General features: G+C 44.5%; 1 protein-coding gene across 1 annotated transcript in view; it reads left to right on the forward strand.

Moving 5' to 3' along the window:
* WDR41 (WD repeat domain 41) overlaps positions 1 to 20,975 on the forward strand; it is a 624,116-nt gene that overhangs the window by 218,976 nt on the left and 384,165 nt on the right. The window contains exon 6 of the mRNA XM_086960751.1: positions 14,693 to 14,804. Coding sequence (XP_086816877.1) covers positions 14,693 to 14,804 — 112 coding nt within the window. The remainder of the gene's footprint in view (positions 1 to 14,692; positions 14,805 to 20,975) is intronic.

Here is a 20,975-nt window from a genome sequence, read left to right on the forward strand (position 1 = left end):
CCGCTCCGTCACCAGCGTCGGTTGCGCTGTGCTTATGACGGAGCGGTTCCGTCATGGCCCGCCCCGCTTAATGGAACGCTCAGCGCAGGCGCGGAATTCGCGCAGGCGATCCGAGCGGGCCATGACGGAACCGCTCCGTCATCAGCACAGCGCCACCGCAGCTGATGACGGAGCGGTTCCGTCATCAGCAGACAAGGGGTTAAAGAATCAGAAGCCACCATTTACAAAGGGCAATGACACAAGCCAATGACAAATATGGGCGGAGAGTGGGCGGGGCTTCATTTCCATACTCCAATACATCATGCCACAGAGCAGCGCCTGCGCGGCCCAGGCTTAACCTAAAAATGGCCTGTTGCTTCCCAATGTACCTGCTCTGGTTAAAAACAGCCTGCCTATCACCTCTCACACCTGTTCAGCACAGTAGTTTTACTAGAAGCATAACCCGGAGTTGAAGGAGGGATAAACTATTGCGAGTTTTCACGCAGAAAGAACGTTTATGAGATAAATACAAGCATGATTGTGAAATAATAGGCCTTTCAGCCATCCATCATGTGCTCTCTCATCAACTCACTTACCCACAATTTTTCCTCCATGAAGTAACTCATTGATCATTCATTCATCCATGAATTTACCTATCCATGCATCCAGGAATCTAATTATTCATACATTCAACCATTAATTGACCCATTTTTGTACTTGTGTGTCTATCCACTATGCCACTTGGCAATTAATCATTCATGTACTGACTTATTCATCGAATTGTTAATTTATTCTCACCTTCAACCATTCCTCCATCCACTCACCACTCAAAGAAGCACATTCATTTAAATAAAGCCATATATATTGACAATATCAGTGTTTATTTTCCAAGAGAGTCTCCTACTTTGGACACCTCACCTGCAACTAAAGACAACGACTGGCTTATCAGCATTTTCATGTATGTAAATACACATACATAGACAAAAGTTGGCACTGGATGGGATGGGAGTAGTGGTCTTGGGGAGAGTTTGTACTGGGGAAGAGTGCATCCCCCTTTACCATGTGTATTCCACATGACCCTCTAATTTGAAGAAACGGGGGGGGGGGGGAGAGTGCTAGCCTGGCGAAGAGCTGGATTTGGAGCATGTCTTGTGGTGACAGCAGTGTACAGATGCTTACTCTACAAAAGTATATGGTGATCTTTGAGTTAGGTTAAATGCTTTCAATGTTTTACTCCTAGGATTTGTTCACAACATCATGGTAACCGGTTTGATTCCCGGTATGTCTACCCATCTTTCTGAGGTTGATCAAATTAGTTCCATTAAGTCGGGTATCAATAAACATCTGCACTTTCAGTGCCAAGCAGCCCAAGGGTGAATGTGTGCATTACAAATGTACATGTAATGTAGTGCAAAAATCAAGGCGAATGTTGTAGGCTAATGCTGTGTCTGATAGTCTGAGTGCAATAAAGTCAACTTGATCCTTCAAAGTCTGCTGGTTTGTATGGGTGTGATAGAGATATTATGTTAATGGATGACGAGTGAATGTGTGGATGGCTGAATGGGTGGGGGAAGGATTCTGTGCAAATCAAGTAATCTGAACCTACAAAAATGTGCAATATAATCGGATTTTCTCGGGCCAATTCAGGGCTATACAAAACAATAACAGAGAATGGATAAATGAAGGCTTAGGTCGATGAACTAATGAATGAGTGAATGTGTGATTGAGTGAGTACATTAATGAATGGGTGAGTGCATGGTTAGATGATTCACAAAAGGACAGGTGGGTGAGTGACTGTGGTTGAGTGAGAACATGACTCAGTGATAGGATGAATGAATAAGTAGATTAGTTAGAGCAGATATGGGTAAATCAGCAGAGGAGTGAGGACACATGAAATAGAGAAAAGATTGACTACTGGGTGGAAGGGCAAGTGAAAAGATGGATCCGCTTGTAATTTAATGCATGCATTGGTGGGTGAATGTGTAAATGAGTATACCCGCCTCCTTCTTTTGCCCATTGTGTGTCTGTCACAGAATGTTCCAACTCAGCGTACTTCCGATAGGGTTCGCTACACAGGTAAACCACCTTTTCCTACCAAGCGTTACAGAGGTGACTTCAACAAATACCTTGGGAGGTAACCACAGAGCACATAGGTTAGGATTACCCTGACTATGCCCTCTCACTTGTTCAAGTCTCCTCATATTTGCTGCCACTTGTTAGAGGAGTCTCACGAATAGCCTGAGAGTCTTGATATACGCTACTTTTGACAACAGTTACCACCTAGCAGTTCAATGGTTACTGTAGTGACTTTATTCCTAAACCTGGCAACTCCAAAGCCACAATGTCCTGCCCATGATATAACGCCCGCTGTAAGTTTGACAGAGAAATGCTGCATTCTGCTCGCCAGCACCCTTGCAGTGTATCCTTTGAGGCTTGGTCTCCTTATTATGTCAGGGAGGATCTTGATACGCTATACAAGTTTACACCTTCAAATGCAAAAGTTATGTTAGTGAATTACTCAAAATTAATATGTTAAATGCGTACTTATAATGCAAATGAATATGTTTCTTTTAACCTATTTGTTTCTGCAGAAGAAATCTTCTCTGTGCAGAAATTAAATCATTGAAATTAGTGCACTTCACAAATAGCGATGGACGTTGCAGGAATAAGCAATGTACAGCTTTTGCTCTTTTTTACAAATGGAAAAATGGACTAGGGCATGTAAACGTATAGCGCTTTGAAATCTCAAGTACAGGCCACCATTAAGTGACTCAGATTGCTTTTACCCTTATTCATGCTAGAAAATGGAACAGCCGTAATGGTCACCCTTTATGTAATAAAAACAAAACATAATCTGTTAAACAAAAGCAATGAAAGTTATAATTTGCCACTTGCTCCTCACCACAGAAAGTTGCTGCTCTTGACCTGGTAGCCTCTGCAGTCCTTGGCATCTCCTGGAAGCCGCGGTCGCGCTGCACAGGGGGCTTAGGAGCGCCTCTTCCTACTTGGACCTCTGGTCCCGTGGAGCAGCCCCAGACGGGGCATGGGGGCGCAGAAGGGGAGGGAGACATCGCCGCTGACCGAGCAGGGCTGAAGAAGAGGACATGGCAAAACTATGGTGCCGTCCACTAGCCCTTCCGTCAGCGGCAGGGGAGCAATCAAGATAATTTAAAAACAAGCATTGGCCGTGCTGTCCTGAAAGTGAGGCGGCTGCGAAAGTAATGAGGAAGAGAGTTGTGTGCACGTGCGCTAAACAAAATTTAAAAAAGTACGCGCGTAACATTAGGGCTAGTGACCCAAGGGAAGGAGACACTGTGCATCCCCAAACAGGAGCTTCCTCCCGCCAGCACCGCTTGTAAGGAGATATACATGGGACCACAGGATGGGTGCAGCTACCCACTGCGCATGGACACTTGCCCCTGATGGGAGAATTGCACTGTGCATGAACATGTGCTGGGCATTCTGATGGACATTGTGTGTCACCCAGCCTGTGTGACGGTAACAATCCTGATGTTAAGGAATAAAAACAGACTGACAATTGAAATATAGCATTGTGTCATTTTCTCTTACCTAAAAAAAGTTGTGCGTGATCTCATTCCACCTCTGGCGCCCAGCAGCTGCACCAACTACACCGGCAGGCATGCGTCCTGGAGCTGGCCCCTCCACATCTGATGTGTCTGATTCACTGACCTCCACCGGTGCGCCTTTCCTTTTGGCGATGTTGTGCAGCATGGCACATGCTACCACTATCTTGCAACAGGTTTCTGGGCGGTATTGTAGTGCCCCTCCACTCTTGTGTATGCACCTAAATCTGCTTTTGAGAATCCCAAATGTCCTCTCAATGGTGGCTCTTGTTGCAATGTGGGCGCTGTTGTACCGCCACTCCGCTGCATTGGCTGGATTGAGGTAGGGCGTCAGTATAAAATCACGGACTGCATACGCACTATCACCTGAGGGGAGGAAGGTATATGGTTAGACACTGTCCTGCACATGCTATCCTTAACAAGTGTGGTCATTGTTCAAAAGCATTTACCTAGTAGATAGCCCTCGCCAAACTCCCCACTTGTGAGTCTATGGTGTTTCCCACTGTGGCGGAAGATGTATGAGTCGTGCCTGCTGCCAGGGTATTTGGCAACAATGTCCGTGATGATGTGTTTCGCATCACACACCACCTGAATGTTCAGGGAATGGTAAGATTTGCGATTCCTAAACACGTACTCATTCTGGGAGGGGGGGGGGGGGGGATATTGCAACGTGTGTCCCATCTATGCATCCGATGACATGGGGAAATTAGGCAATTTGATAAAAGTCCTGTTTGGTCTGGTCTAGTGCCTGTGGGGTGCTTGGGAAGTGAATGTGGTGGGAAAGCCTCTGTACCATGGCATCAAGGAATGCATGGAAAAAGCGCAAAAGAGCACTTTGTGACACCCCTCCTGCTGTGGCTATCACCCCCTGGAAACTGCCTGATGCCAAGAGGTGCAGGGACCACAGGACCTGGATGTGGGTGGGGATGGATTGTGTCTTGCTTGTGGGGTGTTCAAGGAAGGGTTTGAGTTCCTCAATTAAATCAAGGATACTCTCTTCATTCAGTCTGTAGTGTGTGTAGATCTCCTCCTCTGTGCGCTGGAAGATGGAAATGCGCCAACGGAATATCCTCTCCTGGCGTCTTCTCCTCTGTGCAGCAGCTCTCAGTCGCAGCCTCCTCGCTATCACGTAAAGCACAGACATTGTGAAAAAGTCTGTTGCATTGTGGGCCTTCTTAAATAGTTTGCACCTGGTTACCACCTGCTCCCACTTGGTGGTAATTGCGATTCTCAAATTAGCGAATTTAGTGAATTCGCAATTTGCGAATTTTTTTTTTATACATTCCATTGCGATTCCTTATTTTGCAATTACCCCATTTGCGATTTTCGCAACCTGCGATAATCGCAAAATAAGGAATCACTAGGGGAATCGCAGAATTCAGGATCTCGCAACGTAAGGAATTGCTATTGTAGCGATTTCTTATTTAGCGAGGAAATTTTGCTTCATACATTGAAAATAGCGAATTTTTGTTTGCAAACAATGTTTTTAGCGATTCGCAGCGTTTGCGAGTAAAAATTAGCTTGATACATATGGCCCTTAATATAAACCATGTGTGATGTGAGCTGGCGACACCAGCTGCGTAGGTATGGGTAAACCAAGAGTCCATTAAAACCCCTTTTTGGTCGTCTTTTTTATTTTGAAAATCTGCATGAAATTTGGGAAACAATATATATCCACATATATTTTGCTGTTGTTGTTTGTTATGCAAATTGGTATGGGAAATATTATAGAGGCGGGGATCCAACGCTTGTGTTTCCAAAGGAGTTTCCTGTTCCAGTGTGTTTTTCAAATGACAATTCAAAAATGTATGTGCAGATTTGCATCAAATGTGATAATCAGGAAGGCTAATTCCTTTTGTGGGTCATCAGGGATTTGCCATATATCTAGCTATTTTATTAATCATCAATTATTTTTTGCAAATTGGGGTTGTGAACCAGTTCTGAAATATGAATTTAAAATCGTACCTGATTGTCTGAGATACTTTTGACCTACTGCAGAGGATTGATGTACTGATACCGCAAGTCTCCTTAACCACTATTGCACTCATCTGAGTCCTTTCGAGGGCAGGGACGGGAATGTGGCAGACATTGTGCAGGTCAACAAGGGCCCCTGTCTTCTGAGTCTCCCTCATCTGCAGAAACTACCTCCAAGCCTCTTTAGTTTGCCTTTAGCTGCAAAGATCCTTCCTTAGGAGGCCATAATTCGTTTTTTCATCCCATAATGGTGGATCCGTCATGTTCAACTGATGGGTCATACGGATTGTTCAACATGGTGTGGTTCCGTAAAAATGGGCCTCGTTATGTAAGGTCATGGTTCCGTCACAAATTTGGTGATGTCAGACCGTATTTAGCGAATGCGGCTAATGTGGAGTGAATTCGTCACGTTAGCTAACGAATTCACCATATATTTGGAGATTTCGTTTCGAACATGGGTTCCATTTTGTTTAGGCCTCCATTTTGTCCTGCCATCACGCTGGCCGACAAATGTGGTCGAACGAACGAAGCAACCTGGCCTTCACGTATTGCTACACATTAACAGGGTCTTTCTTGACTTACATGTGAATTGCAAGAACCTGATTCCTTCGCCTGAAACTGACCCTGCTGAGTCAATTTCCCTGGTTTGATCGTTGTCTGAGATTACCAATCATTGTTCAGGACATCGTTAACTTTTAGTCTCCTTACACATGCTTTGTCTTGCTCACTATCAGACATTGTTTCCTTTTCTATGTTCTTTATTACATGCATTGTGCCTTTCAATTATGGGTTTGTCCTGCTTGTGGAAATTGGATTTGGGACATTCCCAATGATTAACTTTGGGTTGGGACATTGCAAACTTAGCTTTTCATCATGTGATACTTTGTTTGAGAATGTATTTCAATGGTTAACTTTTGGCGCAGTGGGAGTGTATCCTCATAAAATGTGATTATTGTGTATAAAAAGGGATGTCTTGCTCTACGAATTCGAGCAGTCTCCTGAAATACTACCATGCTGTGTTTCTAGGATCACTGTTACTAGCTGCAGCTAATAAACTTGGTCTCTGACGCCACCCAGAAGTATTCTGTGTCTCTGTAAACCAAGACAGGTGAATCTGAAGACTTTGGGCGTGCCCCTGGCACCGCTGGGTTCTAAAAGCCCGTTTCTTCCGACGGCTACGTCCTATACTTTCTATTGGCTCTCTCACATCTCCCCCACTGCCTCCCCACCCCACACTCAATCAACTTTTAGAGGAGTAATTCATTTTGCCACAGGTAGTGCGAGTGTCGCTTTCCAAGGGTGCCATTGAGAGGGATCCAGACTCGGTAAGAGGAGAGGTTTGTTAATCTCGGTTATACCTTCTGCTGAAAAAGGATTGAGGCTTTCGATCTCTCAATACCTTCCTGTGGAAGGACACATTCACAATACTGATGTTGGCACAGATCTTGGCCGCACTAGGCCCTGTAGACTGAGTGGTGTCCTTGGACCTGCAGGACATGTTATTTCATACACCCGTCCTGCAGTCCCACAGACATTACTGCAGTGCAAGATCGGCCAGAAGCATTTCCAATTTTTAGTACTCCCCTTTGGCTTCAGTTGTGATGGTGGTGGTCAAGGTACACCTTTGGAGGTTGGGCAAAGCAGTCTTCCCCTAGCTCAACGTCTGGCTGTTAAAGTCTGGCTTGCCATGGTCCGCAGTAGATAACCTTCATATGACAGCGAGCCTCTTGACATAGTTTGACTTCAGGTTCAACGTGCCAAAGTCAGACCCGTCTCCTTTGCAAAGGTTACGATTCATTGTTGCTATCCTGGATGCAGTGCAATTCCAGACCTGCCCTCCTCTGCAACAAATCAAGGGCATCTGGCTATAATCTTGATGTTTCAGCCTCAGTCCTGAATCTCAATGAGAGCGGCTCTGAGGCTTATTGGCCTCTTAGCCTCCAGCATTTTTCTGGTCGGCTATGCCAGATGGCACATGTGGGCGCTGCAAGGGAATTTGAACTCCTACTGAGCCCAGCACTGCGGAGATATGACAGATTTTATTCAGATTTCGGAACGGACAGCCCGTGATCTGCAATGATTTTGCAGTTGGTGCAGCAGTAGGCCCTTTTCTCTTCTTCTCCCAGATTTGGTGGTGGTGACAGATGCCTCAGTACAGAACTGGAGAGATCATTTGAGGGAGTTGGGGATCAGAGAATTCTGGTCTTTGGTGGAATCCCATTTCCATATCAGTCTGTTGGAGCTATGAGCCATTCATTTGGCAGGAAGTCTTTCCTGCTGTCTATCAAGGGGAGGCTGGTGCAGGCTCTCAGGGTAGTGGTACTGTAACAAGCAGGACATGTGGGGCCCTGGGTTTCTATGCCAGGAGGCTCTGTGCCTGTGGAGCTCAATAAAGTGTCAGGGCAATCCCAATTGCGATCCACTTGGCGGCATTGTTCGATGTCAATGTGGATCACAAATTACTTCTACGTCTCGAGATGACACAGGGCATCTTCAGACCATGGGAGAACCTGGCTAGATATGTTTTCTCCACCTTCAAGAAGGTGCAGTGTCAAAGGATTTGCTGTTTGGAATTTCTTTTGAAGAAACTCACTATGAGATGCAATCCATCTGGAATGAAACGCAGGACTCCTGTGCTCACTTCCAGCCCTGCCTCTACTACCTCAAGGTCTGAAAAAGATGAGGAACTACTACTGGGTCATAGTCATCCTAGTGACTCCAGAATGGGCTAGTAGAGTGTGGTACCTGGAAACTATGGGCATGAGCATCTTCACTCAGATTAGGCTACCATCATTTGGACCCATTACAGGCCAAACTGTTAGATGTTTTGTTATTTGGCCATGCGAGAGCTTACACTTGGCATTGTTAGGGCATAACCGATCTAGGGTTGCTTGTGTGCTGGGTGAGGTAGGACCTGGCCTGACTGTACAGGCTGTACTGTTCTTATTGGAGGAGGGCCAAGACTGATTTGAGTATAAGAACAGGAAGTGGGCGGCACAGATAATGTCAGCACAGATTCCACCTACAGTGTAATGATGAGCTTATTAGTCTGAACAGGTACAAAGACACACCAATGCCCTCTAAAAACAGGTGAAACCCGAAACTGTAGTCCGATATCCTTGAGTCCACCTTGTAGGACACAAAATAATTATTTAGCCAGATTCTTCCTGTATTCTTTCATATTGTTCTTTTCCAAGCATTCCTTACCAACACATGTTTCGTCTGGCCTATTCACTTGATTAATTTGCATATGGCTGACTCTAAACTAAGGAGTTGTGGTGTGCAAAACAATGGTGGATTGGGATGCAGCCCAAGTAATTTCCTGTGGCTAATATTCCATCACTTTTTTTGTAGTTTAGTGTGGCACCCTAAGTGCGGCGGGCATACCCATATGTGGGTCCCCTGCTCACTGTGACCAAGCAGCACCCGACTGACAAGCCCCAAACAGAAACCCCTCTTGTGTTGCTTGTTTTCTGGTTCAGGGAGTACCTAGCCTGGCAGTTTGGGCTAGACTGTTCCTATTGTAGCAGGGTCAGGACTTATTTACATATAGCTGGATCCAAAATGAAGATTAATTTAAGCATTTAATCCATCACATTACTTTTTTATACTTCGAGTACTAGCAAAGAATCAGCCCCCCACTCCCCTCTCAATGGTTGTGGGCTCATTCCACTCGAGCCATGGCTCCCACTACTGTGTTGGCACATGGGGTGCCAGTCCTGGATATCTGTTGGACTTCTACGTGGGCATCTACACCCGTTCATTAAGCAATACTGTCTTGACAGTCTGGTCTGTAAGGATAGGCATTTTTCCCGTTCAGTCCTGCAGGTGTGGTTCCGTGATTCTGAACCCATTCAATAAGGGTCGTCGTATCGAGACGATTTTGGTATCAGCGGACCGCAAATGATGAGTGCGGTATGTACGAGTGTTTTCGTCATAATCGATCAATGGAAACACTACGTGTTCAGGGATCTCGTTTGAACCTACGGGTTCCATTTTGTGTACGGCAGCCATTTTGTGGTTGCCCTCACATAGGCCGATGACTCCATCCGAACGAGTCTTTGGGACACGTACACCTTTAGCTGACTTTTGTGTGACCTGAACGAACTGACTCCCTTGCCTGAAGCTGACCTTGTTGAGCCAGTTCCTTGTTAGGCAGCTGGTCAGATAGAGATCAAAGAGCAGGACATTGCTGAGTTTATGGTACATGCACACACCCTTCTATCTTTCTTCTCATCTGTTTCTGTTCCTTCCTTTTTATGGCTTAATTATGGTTTGGGTTGAGGTCTTTTTATTATGGATTCGTCCGGCCTGTCCGAGCAAGAATGTTGGATTTTACCTTGTCACTTCTGGTGGGCTGGACAACCGAAAGTGGGTTTGTCGTTATGCGATACGTTTGAAATGTCACCATGTGATTGGTCCGTTTGTAAATAATTTATGCTAGTCAGGAATGTGATTTTTGTCATAAAGGATGATGTCTCGCTCTATGAAATTGTGCAGTCTCTAGCGAACCACCCGTGTTGTGTTTCGTAGACCTCTGTTCCTGATTGCAGCCAATAAATTTGGTCTTTGACGTCACCGAGAAGTGTCCCGTGTCTCTGTTTGCCGAGGCAGGGGAACTCGAAGACATTGGGCATTTTCCCTGGCGCCGCTGGGTTATAAAACCCGGTTCTTCACAGGCCTATTTGGTCTAAGCCATTCCACAGACCTACAACCTTGGGAGATACTGCATTACTATGTGCTCACAACATGAGGAATCAGCGGTTAGAAGAACAAGTTACTTACCTTCAGGAACACAGTTTCATGATGCCTTCCTGCTATGCTCTCATTTGATGCTGGACATAGATTCCAGAGGTATTTCCATTTAGGATACACCGGTTTTCTTTACAGTTAAGTGCACTTAAGAGACTGGAAGACCTAAATATGAATTTTGTTTCCACTGCTGTACTGAAAAATGAATCTACCTTTTTGTTTAATGTTAACTAACACATCTTCAATAAATACACAATGTTAGACAGTATTGCTTAATTTTGACATATTGGGAAGATGTTCTTGTTTACCTCTTTGGAATATGAAAATAGAGCTATTCTTTCACTGAAACCTTGTTAGTGTTCATAATATTAGCTGGTTAAAGACAGTTTACGAATTACAATTTTCTAGTGTTTAATAGCTATATTTTGTTGTTTCAAATGTAATTTTAGCCACTAATAATTTTGTGAAAAAATATTTCGGCAGAAATATTCTTACTTTTAAACCAACTTTGCTCAGCTTCATGCAAATTAGGTTTGACTCCTGATCTTTTTGTTGTATGAGTTGCTTTCTTTTTTTTGCTGCAATTTCATTTATTTGTGCGGTGGCATTGACAGCCAACACAACCACTCATATTAGGGTTGGCCGCTTTGACCTACCAATAATTCAAATAAATCCGTTATTTAGGATGACCAAAACAACTGCAAATTTTGTTATGTTATGTTATGTTATGTTATGTTAATTGGGCTCTTCTATAGCGCAACGGCTACTCCAGTCGGAGTGTCCCGGCGCTTTGGCGAAGAAGTCCTTTAATGGAAAGGAACATAACTGCAAAAAAGGAACAGCAAAATTTTCTCTACTGATATTTATTATGAACGCAAGTTGCTCACCTAAGTTTAACTGAAGTAGAAAAATGACTCGCCAACAATGACTTATATGTAACTGCTTACCTATGTCCGTACTTCTGAAAAGTTGCCAAGGAATACTTCGGTAATTCATTGAGAATTCCAAAGGTTTTTAAATCTACACTCAGCATAGCTGAAAATCTACTGGTGTAGTAGATTTAACATGTAAATGGTGAATCGTGCTCATGATTATTTGCATGTAAATTGCCGAAACCCTTTAATTATTTTCTTCTTTCGGTGATCCCAGTCTTAACCAATACAGACAGCAAAGGCGCCTGGCACATCAGCATAACTACGAAACAATTGTGGCACTAAAGCAACCGGGGCCTATATGCATTGTTTGAAGTGGCTTTCATTAACACAAATTCTGATGGAGGTCGTTAAAGCAAATGGGTAGCGGCGGCTGGCGACATTTGAAAGTGGTGAAGGCGTTAAAGTTTGGTATGACTTTTATGTAGTTAGCGACGCGAGCAAGCTTAATGGACAAACATGGGATCCAGGCTGGGTCCTCCTCCAGAGAAACAATTGAAAATAAAATTAACAAATGGTGCATTTTAAAGCAAATTCATTTTGTGATAAAGCAACGCTTATAAAGCAGTGGGAATGTATAGTCTTGAAATATTAAACACATTAAAAACCTTCCTATATCTTTAATGTGTACAACAGTTACTTTGATATGCAAATTGAATAACATGACAATTTCAGCCTTTTAACCCCTCCCCTGCTGGTGACGGAACCACTCCGTCATCAGCCGCGGTCGCGCTGTGCTGATGACGGAGCGGTTCCGTCACGGCCCGCTCGGAACGCCTGCGCGGCGTGGATTCCGCGCCTGCGCTGAGCGTTCCATTGATTGAGTGGGCGGGGCCGTGACGGAACCGCTCCGTCATGAGCACAGCACAACCGCGGCTGGTGACGGAGCGGTTCCGTCACCAGCATGCGCCCGCCGTGCGGCCCCCCCCCGCTCCCTTAGCACTGCGGCAGAATAACCGCCGCAGTGAAGGGGTTAAAGTGAGTGCTTGCCCAGTGTCTTGCACTGCATGCGGCATCAACTTTGGAAGAAAATGTTCTTTCCATGCTTCTGGAATGACCCACAGCTGCTGATTGCAATCAGTCATACAGAAATATATGAAGACTAGTCTTTAAGTGGGATAAAAAATAGGAGGGTTCTCTAAAAGAGAAAATGTAACCTACATTTCTGTGTATCCCATTGTGGGCTACCTGACCATTATTTTGATACCTTTCTGAGATATAATTGCATCTAGATATATAACACAACAACTGACCTACACCTAAAACCTGTCCGTATGATTGGCTTTCTCAGTGATTTTTCGCAGTTTAAGATAAATGAGTAATCACAAGGATTTGTCATAAATAATTAAGCTTCAAAATGTTTCAATTCTGAAATCTCAATAGTATTGAGGTCTGTGCAAGGAGTTTTGACCCTCAGTTATGGGCACTTTATGTTAGACATGTCTGTCCTTTTTCTCTGCACATCTCGTCCATCTGCAGCCACCTCTCTTTCCTCTTAAGCACCCTCTTTTTACTCTTCCCCAAATGCACTTTCTTGCATCGCCCTCACTTCGCCACTTCCAAACATACAATGCACTCACTCACATTTAAGCTATTTATTTCATTTTGCTTTTGCCCTATAAATATTTTGCCACCTGGGCCCCCCATTCACACACATTTTCACAGAATTGAAATTACAGCTGGAATACATGACTATTGTTCTGTGTGCTGTACGGAGAGGCCAACCCACTGAGTGGCACTTTGCTTTGGCTTCAGTATAAGCGTCAGAGCTCTTAATCAAAGCCCCTTATAAACATCTGGCACGGCTCAAAGTATGTACGCAAAACACTCCTGTTTGTAAATCAATCCATATGTTTGGCATTAATGTTGTTCAGGGCATGAAGATAGGGCTAGTTGTAATGTCATGCAGCAGATACCAGTTTACTGGAAGCACAGATCTTTTGCTTTGCGCTTGACTCCGATATTTAGATCACAATGGAATAAGAACCCTGCATTTTGGATTCATTTCGAGGGGGAACAAATACAGCAGCTCTATTTCAAACTGGGCCAGTGACATGCAGCCAGACCCTGGGGTGTTGCAGGGGAGGAGGTTAGCATGACGAGAGGTCTCCGCACAATTAGCATTCTAACACTAACCATTACCAAGAACAAGGCACCAAAACACACGTAAAAAAAATTCCCACGCACACAGATTAGGTACAAACAAGTAGAGTGCTACTCTGTATGGTTCACAGTAAACAAAGGTCCAACGTAGGTGTTTGTGATGTATATCTCCTTTTATTGGATCGTCACAGAATGGAAATTCACAGCCAGACACCACACGTACCAATGTGGTGTACCTACGAGAGATTTCTATTATTCAACGACTTGGACTTTGGGATTATTGTTGCTACATACTTTTTGAAGGTTGGCGACCCTTCTGTACATTTTGATTAGAACGGCTGAAACGGAACTTCTACGCCATCAATTTTCTACTATTTGGGTACCCTGCCGGGTTGGAATTATCACCGGGTTAGGGCCCTTACAGATAAGGAATCAGCCATTGAGCCCTGAAGAGTTATGGTGTCGAGATTTGTATAGACCCATAACGAAACACGTGTCAGCTGGCTGTGAATTTCCATTCTGTGACGATCCAATAAAAGGAGATATACATCACAAACACCTACGTTGGACCTTTGTTTACCGTGAACCATACAGAGTAGCACTCTACTTGTTTGTACCTAATATGTGTGCGCGGGACTTTGTTTCATTATGCTTGGATGTGAATTGTCACATTTAAATTGAGGGTTTTTTGGGTCTCCCCTCCCTGCTAGCACCAGCGATTGTTGATAACCTCATTTGATATACACGCTAATATTGTTTGAGCGCCACTCTTTCCTGTATACTTAATACCCTATTTTCTGTTGTGTGTCAACAAAACACACGTTCTTGCATCCACCTATATGTGTGAGGAATGGAAAAGGGTGGAGATCTACACCTGTGAATAATGGCTAGCTGCTTTCACACAGGGACGGAGTCTCCAGCACCCGAAACCATGACGCTGCAGGTGTCACAGGCCTATAGTGGATACTATGGCAATGAAGGGCTTTAGAACAGTAAGCCCTGCGTTCTGTGTCACAGTTCAGAAAGTTGATTTACTGCCCGGCGTCCATTTCCTACTTCATAGGAAGGCAGAGCAGGCAGCCTGGGACAGACAGCCCAGATTTAAATACATCGATTTGCTTAGAGTTACTATTGTATCTTTAAATAATTCGATCTATTTAATGTTTGTACAGAAAATTATGGAATTTCAGGGGGACGCAGCCCCAGAGCCATAATGGAGAATGCGCCTATAACCTGAAAACGTTGCCTGTCCGAAACTGGTAAATATTACTTGGCATGGTATTGCATGCAATAGTAAATTACATTTTTTGTTGTGAAATTGACTACTTGCAGTGTTCGTAGTAATTGACATTTCCTGTTTTTGCATAGTGTTTGATTGTTCTTCAGTGGCTCGACCTGTGGCTGTCAGGTGGGAGTGAACTCAGAGTTTGGAGCCGAAAGCTGGAACTGCTGTGTGAGACCAATCATTTTCCAGATGCAGGTAACTATGATAAAAATACAAGTCAATGGTTTATTGCATTTACCACTGTTGCAAAGTCTCCAGGAGTGGGGACGGAGGGAACGAGTTGAGAATATCAAGCCTACTACATAACGCTCCAGGATGGGAGTGCGGGGGGGGGGGGGGTAGTAGAGAATATTACGCATACATCATAACTCACTCTCAGTAAGTCACATCCTGAAAAGAGCAGACAAGTTGTGCTTGTTCATCCTACTATCCTCAATGCTTGGCACATTGTGTGTGCTAGCAGATCTTAATTAAGGATACACAATGTTATCTAGTATTTTCTTTTGCATTTTATTTCAATTGACGTTTCAGTCTATTGCTCAGGACTTTCAATCCGATGCAGTGTGTTTGGATTTTTAGTATTCGTTTGGTTCTTCTATTCCATAAGTTTTACACAGTTTTACTCCTCAGACTTTTAACATAGCCCCGCAAAAAATTTGGGGATTGCAAACTTAGTACATTACGAATCGTTCAATGTAGCACCATGAAAAAGAAGTGCATCAAAATAAAAATACAATAAGATATGTGGAGGACTTACCTAGCTAACTGTCTTACTTTTGCACTCACATTTACTTAGGGATGTTGGTCAAAATAGATGTATGTTTTCTGGACACTTTCCTCACGACCACAAAATGGAGATTATCTATCCAATAAATTAGGGTATGTGGGGATTTTGTTTTTAAAAGGAATTAAAATGACAGTCGGAGCGAAAGTTTGTAAGAGTTTTTCATCTTTTTCATACCGCAACCTGGGCGAAATGCATGGGAGTCTGGGCTGTAACAAGGCAAAGATAAGTAGGAATGGGCTAGGGACAAGAGAGAAAAGGATATTCTGAGGGTAAGGGGGAGAAGAAATGGCAGAGGAAATAAAAAGGAGCATTGGATAAAAAAATAGCAAGTACATGCCAGAAGAAGGATGAGGGAAGTGATATAGAATAACGGTCCGAGAAGGTGGAAAGCGTAACGGATTTGGACTAGATGAGTTTCCAACCCAACTAGCAAAATGCCAAATAAGAGGAAAAAGATGCAGGGGGAAGAGGAGTCAGAAAGAAAGCATGGGGAATGCAGTCTTGGGTACGGGCATCACAAGACAGTCAAACGACAGGTTGATTGATTGATTGATTGAAAGACGATTTATACAAGCGCTACTTTGCCCAAAGGCGTCAAGGCGCAAAAGATGGAATAAAAAAGCCAGGTACTGAAATGAAAAGGAGGTAAGAGGAAACCTAAGAGTAGGCTTCAGTAAAGAGCAGGGTTTTGAGGCCCTTTCTGAAGACAGGTGGTCTGGGAAGTCTCCACCACTCCCATTTAGACAATAGGCAAAAAAGGTAAAGAGGGGGAGCAGAAGTGATGTTGTCCTGGACGAAGAAAGGACAGGCCAATATTACAACATGGATGGGATTAGTCTGGTTTCATTCAACAGCATGGTATATTCCAGCTCACTTGAAAAAGTAGTAAAACTGGTTTGAAGAGAGAGCTTTTTCCAGAACATGCGTCTCATGATTGCCAAAAAAAAGGGTGATTCCAGAGAATCAAATGCCTTCTCCGCATCGAGAAGGTTCGCAGCGGCCGGAGAGGCGGGATCAATTCGGTGTAATACCGAGAAGAGGATCCTAGGATTAAGTGAAGTTGAGCGTTGTGGAACAAAGCCTGATTGAGCCGGGGAGATAATGGACTCCATCAGCAACGATAATCAGATGGCAATGACCTTTGCTAGGATCTTGTAATCAAGGTTTAGTAGAGATAAAGGTCTATATGAACTACACAATGTGGGGTACTTACCCGGTTTTAGGAGCAGTACCATTACCGCCCCCCTGAAAGTGGGGGACAAACAGCTCGTTTCGAGCGCCTCAGCATATACCTCCACCAAGCAGGGGACCAGTTCTTCCTTATAGGCCTTATAGAAGTCCGCGGAGAAGCCATCAAGGCCTGGCGCCGAGAAACCTCTCAAGGAGACATTAGCCTCAACAATACTATCTTGCGTGATGGGGGTAGCCAAGAAGTCTTGCATGTATTTCTCTAAGTAAACCATTGCGACCTCATTAAGGTAGCTGCCACGATTTTCGCGATCATCAGACATTGTGGAGGTATACAAAGTTTTATAGTAGGATAAAAAGGTGTCTCAAACCTCAGGTGTGGTACGGAGTATGTCCCCCGTTGGGCCTGCAATTTCCGTGATATAAGACGAAGTGTTAGGGGGTCGAAGCAAATGTGCCAGAAGCTTACCCGGCCTGTCTCCGTCTCCATACTGTGCATTGTTTGGTCAAAAATGTTAGTTCTCTATCGGCCTCATCCCGAAAGTCAATCATCAATTGCAGACGTTTGGTCTCCCTCTCCTCCGAGTGGGACCGCAACTGCTCAAGGTCAAGTGCAGCAATGTCCCATTCAATACGGCTCAGCGCAGATCGAACGTCTCTCAACACACCTGCATGCTTAGCTATGCAAACACCTCGAATGGTGGCCTTGAATCCCTCCCAAAGCACTGCCCAGGTGTCCACCGTAACCGTGTTAAGATCGAAGTATTCCTCAATGGCCAGTCTAACCTCCTCCGTGAAAACGGGGTCTAACAAGGCCTTGACGGGGAAGTGCCACTGCCTCTCATAACCACCCGCCCTAGGAATCTGTAATCTAAGGACAATGGGAGAATGATCAGACAGAGTGCTTGGAAGTGTAAGAAGGTCCTCCACCCAGCCAACCACCCCTGGGGAGATGAGCCAGTAATCAATCCTGGTCCAGGTGTTGTGGTACCCGGAATAGTGAGTATAGGCTGGTGACAACAAATGTAAAGTGGCTTCGATGTCAACAAGAGAGAAATGTGAGCATCTGTTGAGGAGCACCGGGCGTGAGCGAGATTTAGTATCCGGGGCAGAAGATGTGCTATCCCTGATTGGGTTGAACTGCAAATTAAAGTCTCCACCAACAATTAGAAAACCTTGGTCAAGATTAAGAAGAAAATACAAAAACTATTAGATGGTTGGTCGCCGAAATTCCTCTCGTGGTGGGGTAGAGCAGAGACGTTAAAGATGATGATCAGCCCCTTGGTAAACTACATGGAGTGTATGTTCCCCATGACCTTCACGGAAGATTTTCTGCATAAAATAGAGAAGTCATTCACGGACTTCCTGTGGAAAGGGAAGAAACCGAGAATTGCCATGAAAAAATTACAACTTCCAAAACTTAAAGGTGGTATAGGTTTACCCAATTTCAGAAATTACCAAGCCGCCTTTCTCTGCAAGCAGGGTGCTTCCTGGTTTGCCGAAGACCCTAAATATACACCTCTATGGATTGATATTGAGAAATCCATTATAGGCAAGGCCCCGCTTTCTGCTGTACTTACAATGGACCTCTCACACCTTACGCACTCTAAATACATCATGCTCAATACCAAGAGAGCACTTTTGCGATTAGATCACCTTCACAAGACTGGTCTGCAAATCCACAAATCAACCTCTGCATCTTTATGGCGCAACCCATTGATTAAAATTAACGGCTCGCCCCCCATATGGGACCACTGGTCTGATAGAGGTATTAATGTGGTTTCAGATCTCTATGAGAATAACATGCCATTGCCCTTCTCGACTCTGCAGGCTATTCACTCCCTATTACCAATTGACTTCTACGATTTTCTGAAGCTAAAATCGGCTCTGTCCACACGAACATTCAAGCCAGCGACACCTTGGCTAAAATCTATGCTCCTGCACTTCCAATCCTCGGGACATTTCGTCTCAAAAATATATAAACTACTTGCACCAACACCCAACAAATCGATGAGACGTAATGAAATCAAATGGGAAGCAGAACCAAACAACACTGGTATAGACATAGACTGGATCAGGATACATGCATCGGCACTCACACACAAGGCCTCGCCGATACTGTCTCAGACCAAGTATATGATACTCAACAGGACATTCTGGACCCCACAGAGACTATTTAAGGTTGGCCTGCGAGATACACCGACATGCTGGAACTGCTCATTGGACGTTGGTGATCTCCCACACATGTTATTTAATTGTCCCATGCTTCACACATATTGGGCCAAGATCTTTGATTATATTGGACACATATTTGCCATACATCCCACAAGGGAATTCATTTATATCATCCTGGGAGCCATAGACCCACTATTAAAAAGGAGACCATGACCGCCAGCTTCTGGACCTCTTGCTAACACTGGCATGCAAGGTGATCCTATGCAAATGGAAAACAGCGGCACAGGTCTCTTTCGATGCCTGGAGGGAGTGGCTGTCCTGCATTAGAGGCACTGACAATCCCGCTCTACACACGTCGCCATGGCAGGTCACCAACAATAAACTGTGGTCCTCCTTAGATCAGGCCTCCTTCACCTTCGACCCACCATAAGACACTGTCCGACTAATTTAACGCTTAGTTATTCCTTGGGGTAACTTCTGCACAGAATGCACTGGGTACGATCCATATTAAATGGGCACAATAACTAGAGACGTACTGTGCAGGGATGACGAGGTATTGCATGGTATTACATGTCTGAATATGGATGGAAGGCTTCTACGGAATTGTATGTAACAGTAATAATGCGATGCTGATTGTTTATTGATTATTGTTTGTTAATTTGTTATCACCCCTTTTTTAGATCCGGAATGATGATTATTGTCTTGTTTTATATACCTTTCTTTCTTTATTTCCTGTATCATTTTATATGTATTGACCTATGACTGATTTCGGCATCACTCCAATATGTTTGTATGAATACCGATGCTTTATTGCCGCTCTCATTTTTGTTATTGTTTAATAAAAACGATTTGAACACAAAAAAAAAAAAAAAGATTAAGAAGATGGACCTGTAATTCCTGGAAAAAGGAAGGGGTGTCCGTGTTAGGACCATAAATGCCAACCAGTGTGATCCTGTGCCCCAAAAGTGACCCCGCAACTAAGATATATCTGCCCTCTTTGTCTAAGATGCTGTGGGACAGAGCAAACGGTACACGCTTATGGATAAGTATGGCTACCCCTCTTGAATAACTACTGTAACAGGAGAAATAGCAGTGAACCCCCCAGCTCCTAGCCACTTGTGTAGTGTCAGTGGGGGATAGGTGGGTCTCCTGCAAAAAAAACTATGTCAATCGTGTGCCTGGCAATGTAATTAATGACCTGTTTACATTTTCTAGAATTGTTCAGTCCCCGAACATTCCAGGTCATCAACGAAAGCTCGGAAGGTCCTAGCTGTAATCCTAGCTTGGCCATATAAGCGTCAATGCTAAAAGTAATCCAGAAAATGAGTAGCTCTCTTCACGCTCCATGGGTCGGCAATTAATGCAACAAGCAGAATTTAAACAAAACCAAACAACCCCCCACCCCCCCCTCACCCAACCTCTTACAAATTCCTGAGAGGAAAACCCAACGAAATATGGTAGTGGAACAAAGCGAAATACATGGCATTGATACATTGCATACAGAATCCACTGCATCACAAAATCCTGCAATAACCGAAACTTCAGAGGCGTCCACCATGGGAGGCAGCGACACCCCGACATTCGGGCAAACCAATCTGTTTAAACATGAATGCACCAGTCCTGAATTCAGACCAGCAACCCCAGAGTTAATAATCTAGATAACATGTTGGAGTGTCATCAATGACCCGTGGCCGTAAATAGATCAACGCTGTGTTGGGAATCATCCTGCACCGGAGAGGGCATTCTGGAATCGGTGTTTGAGGAGAACCCTGCTTTTTATAGGTCTGACAAAACTCCTGTGCCTCCGTGGGGGTGTCAAAAATGCGAAATCTGCCCGCTACGTCAACCCTGAGGCGGGCAGGATAAAGCATACCGTATTTGAGGCCAAGGTTCCTCAAGGTGGCTTTGACTCCAGTGTATTTCCGTCGCGCCTCTTGTACCATGAGGATGAAGTCCGGATAGAATTATTATTATTATTATTATTATTACATTTATTGAGCGCACAGCTACCCGGAGGTGTCCCGGCGCTTGCCTTGGGAACCCGTCCTGGCTTTTCCCTGTGAGATAGCCCCTACAGGGCATCCCCAAGGTGAAAGCCAGGCATCCCGCCGCAGGGGGCCGTTGTGGAGATGGACAGTGCGCTGCCCTGCCACTGGATCTCTCCTTTTTCACGTGCCGCCCGAAGGGCAGAGTCACGGTCACAGAAGTTCATGATC

This window comes from Lissotriton vulgaris, chromosome 3_1, assembly GCF_964263255.1.
Source record: "Lissotriton vulgaris chromosome 3_1, aLisVul1.2, whole genome shotgun sequence".
Lineage (NCBI taxonomy): Eukaryota > Metazoa > Chordata > Amphibia > Caudata > Salamandridae > Lissotriton > Lissotriton vulgaris.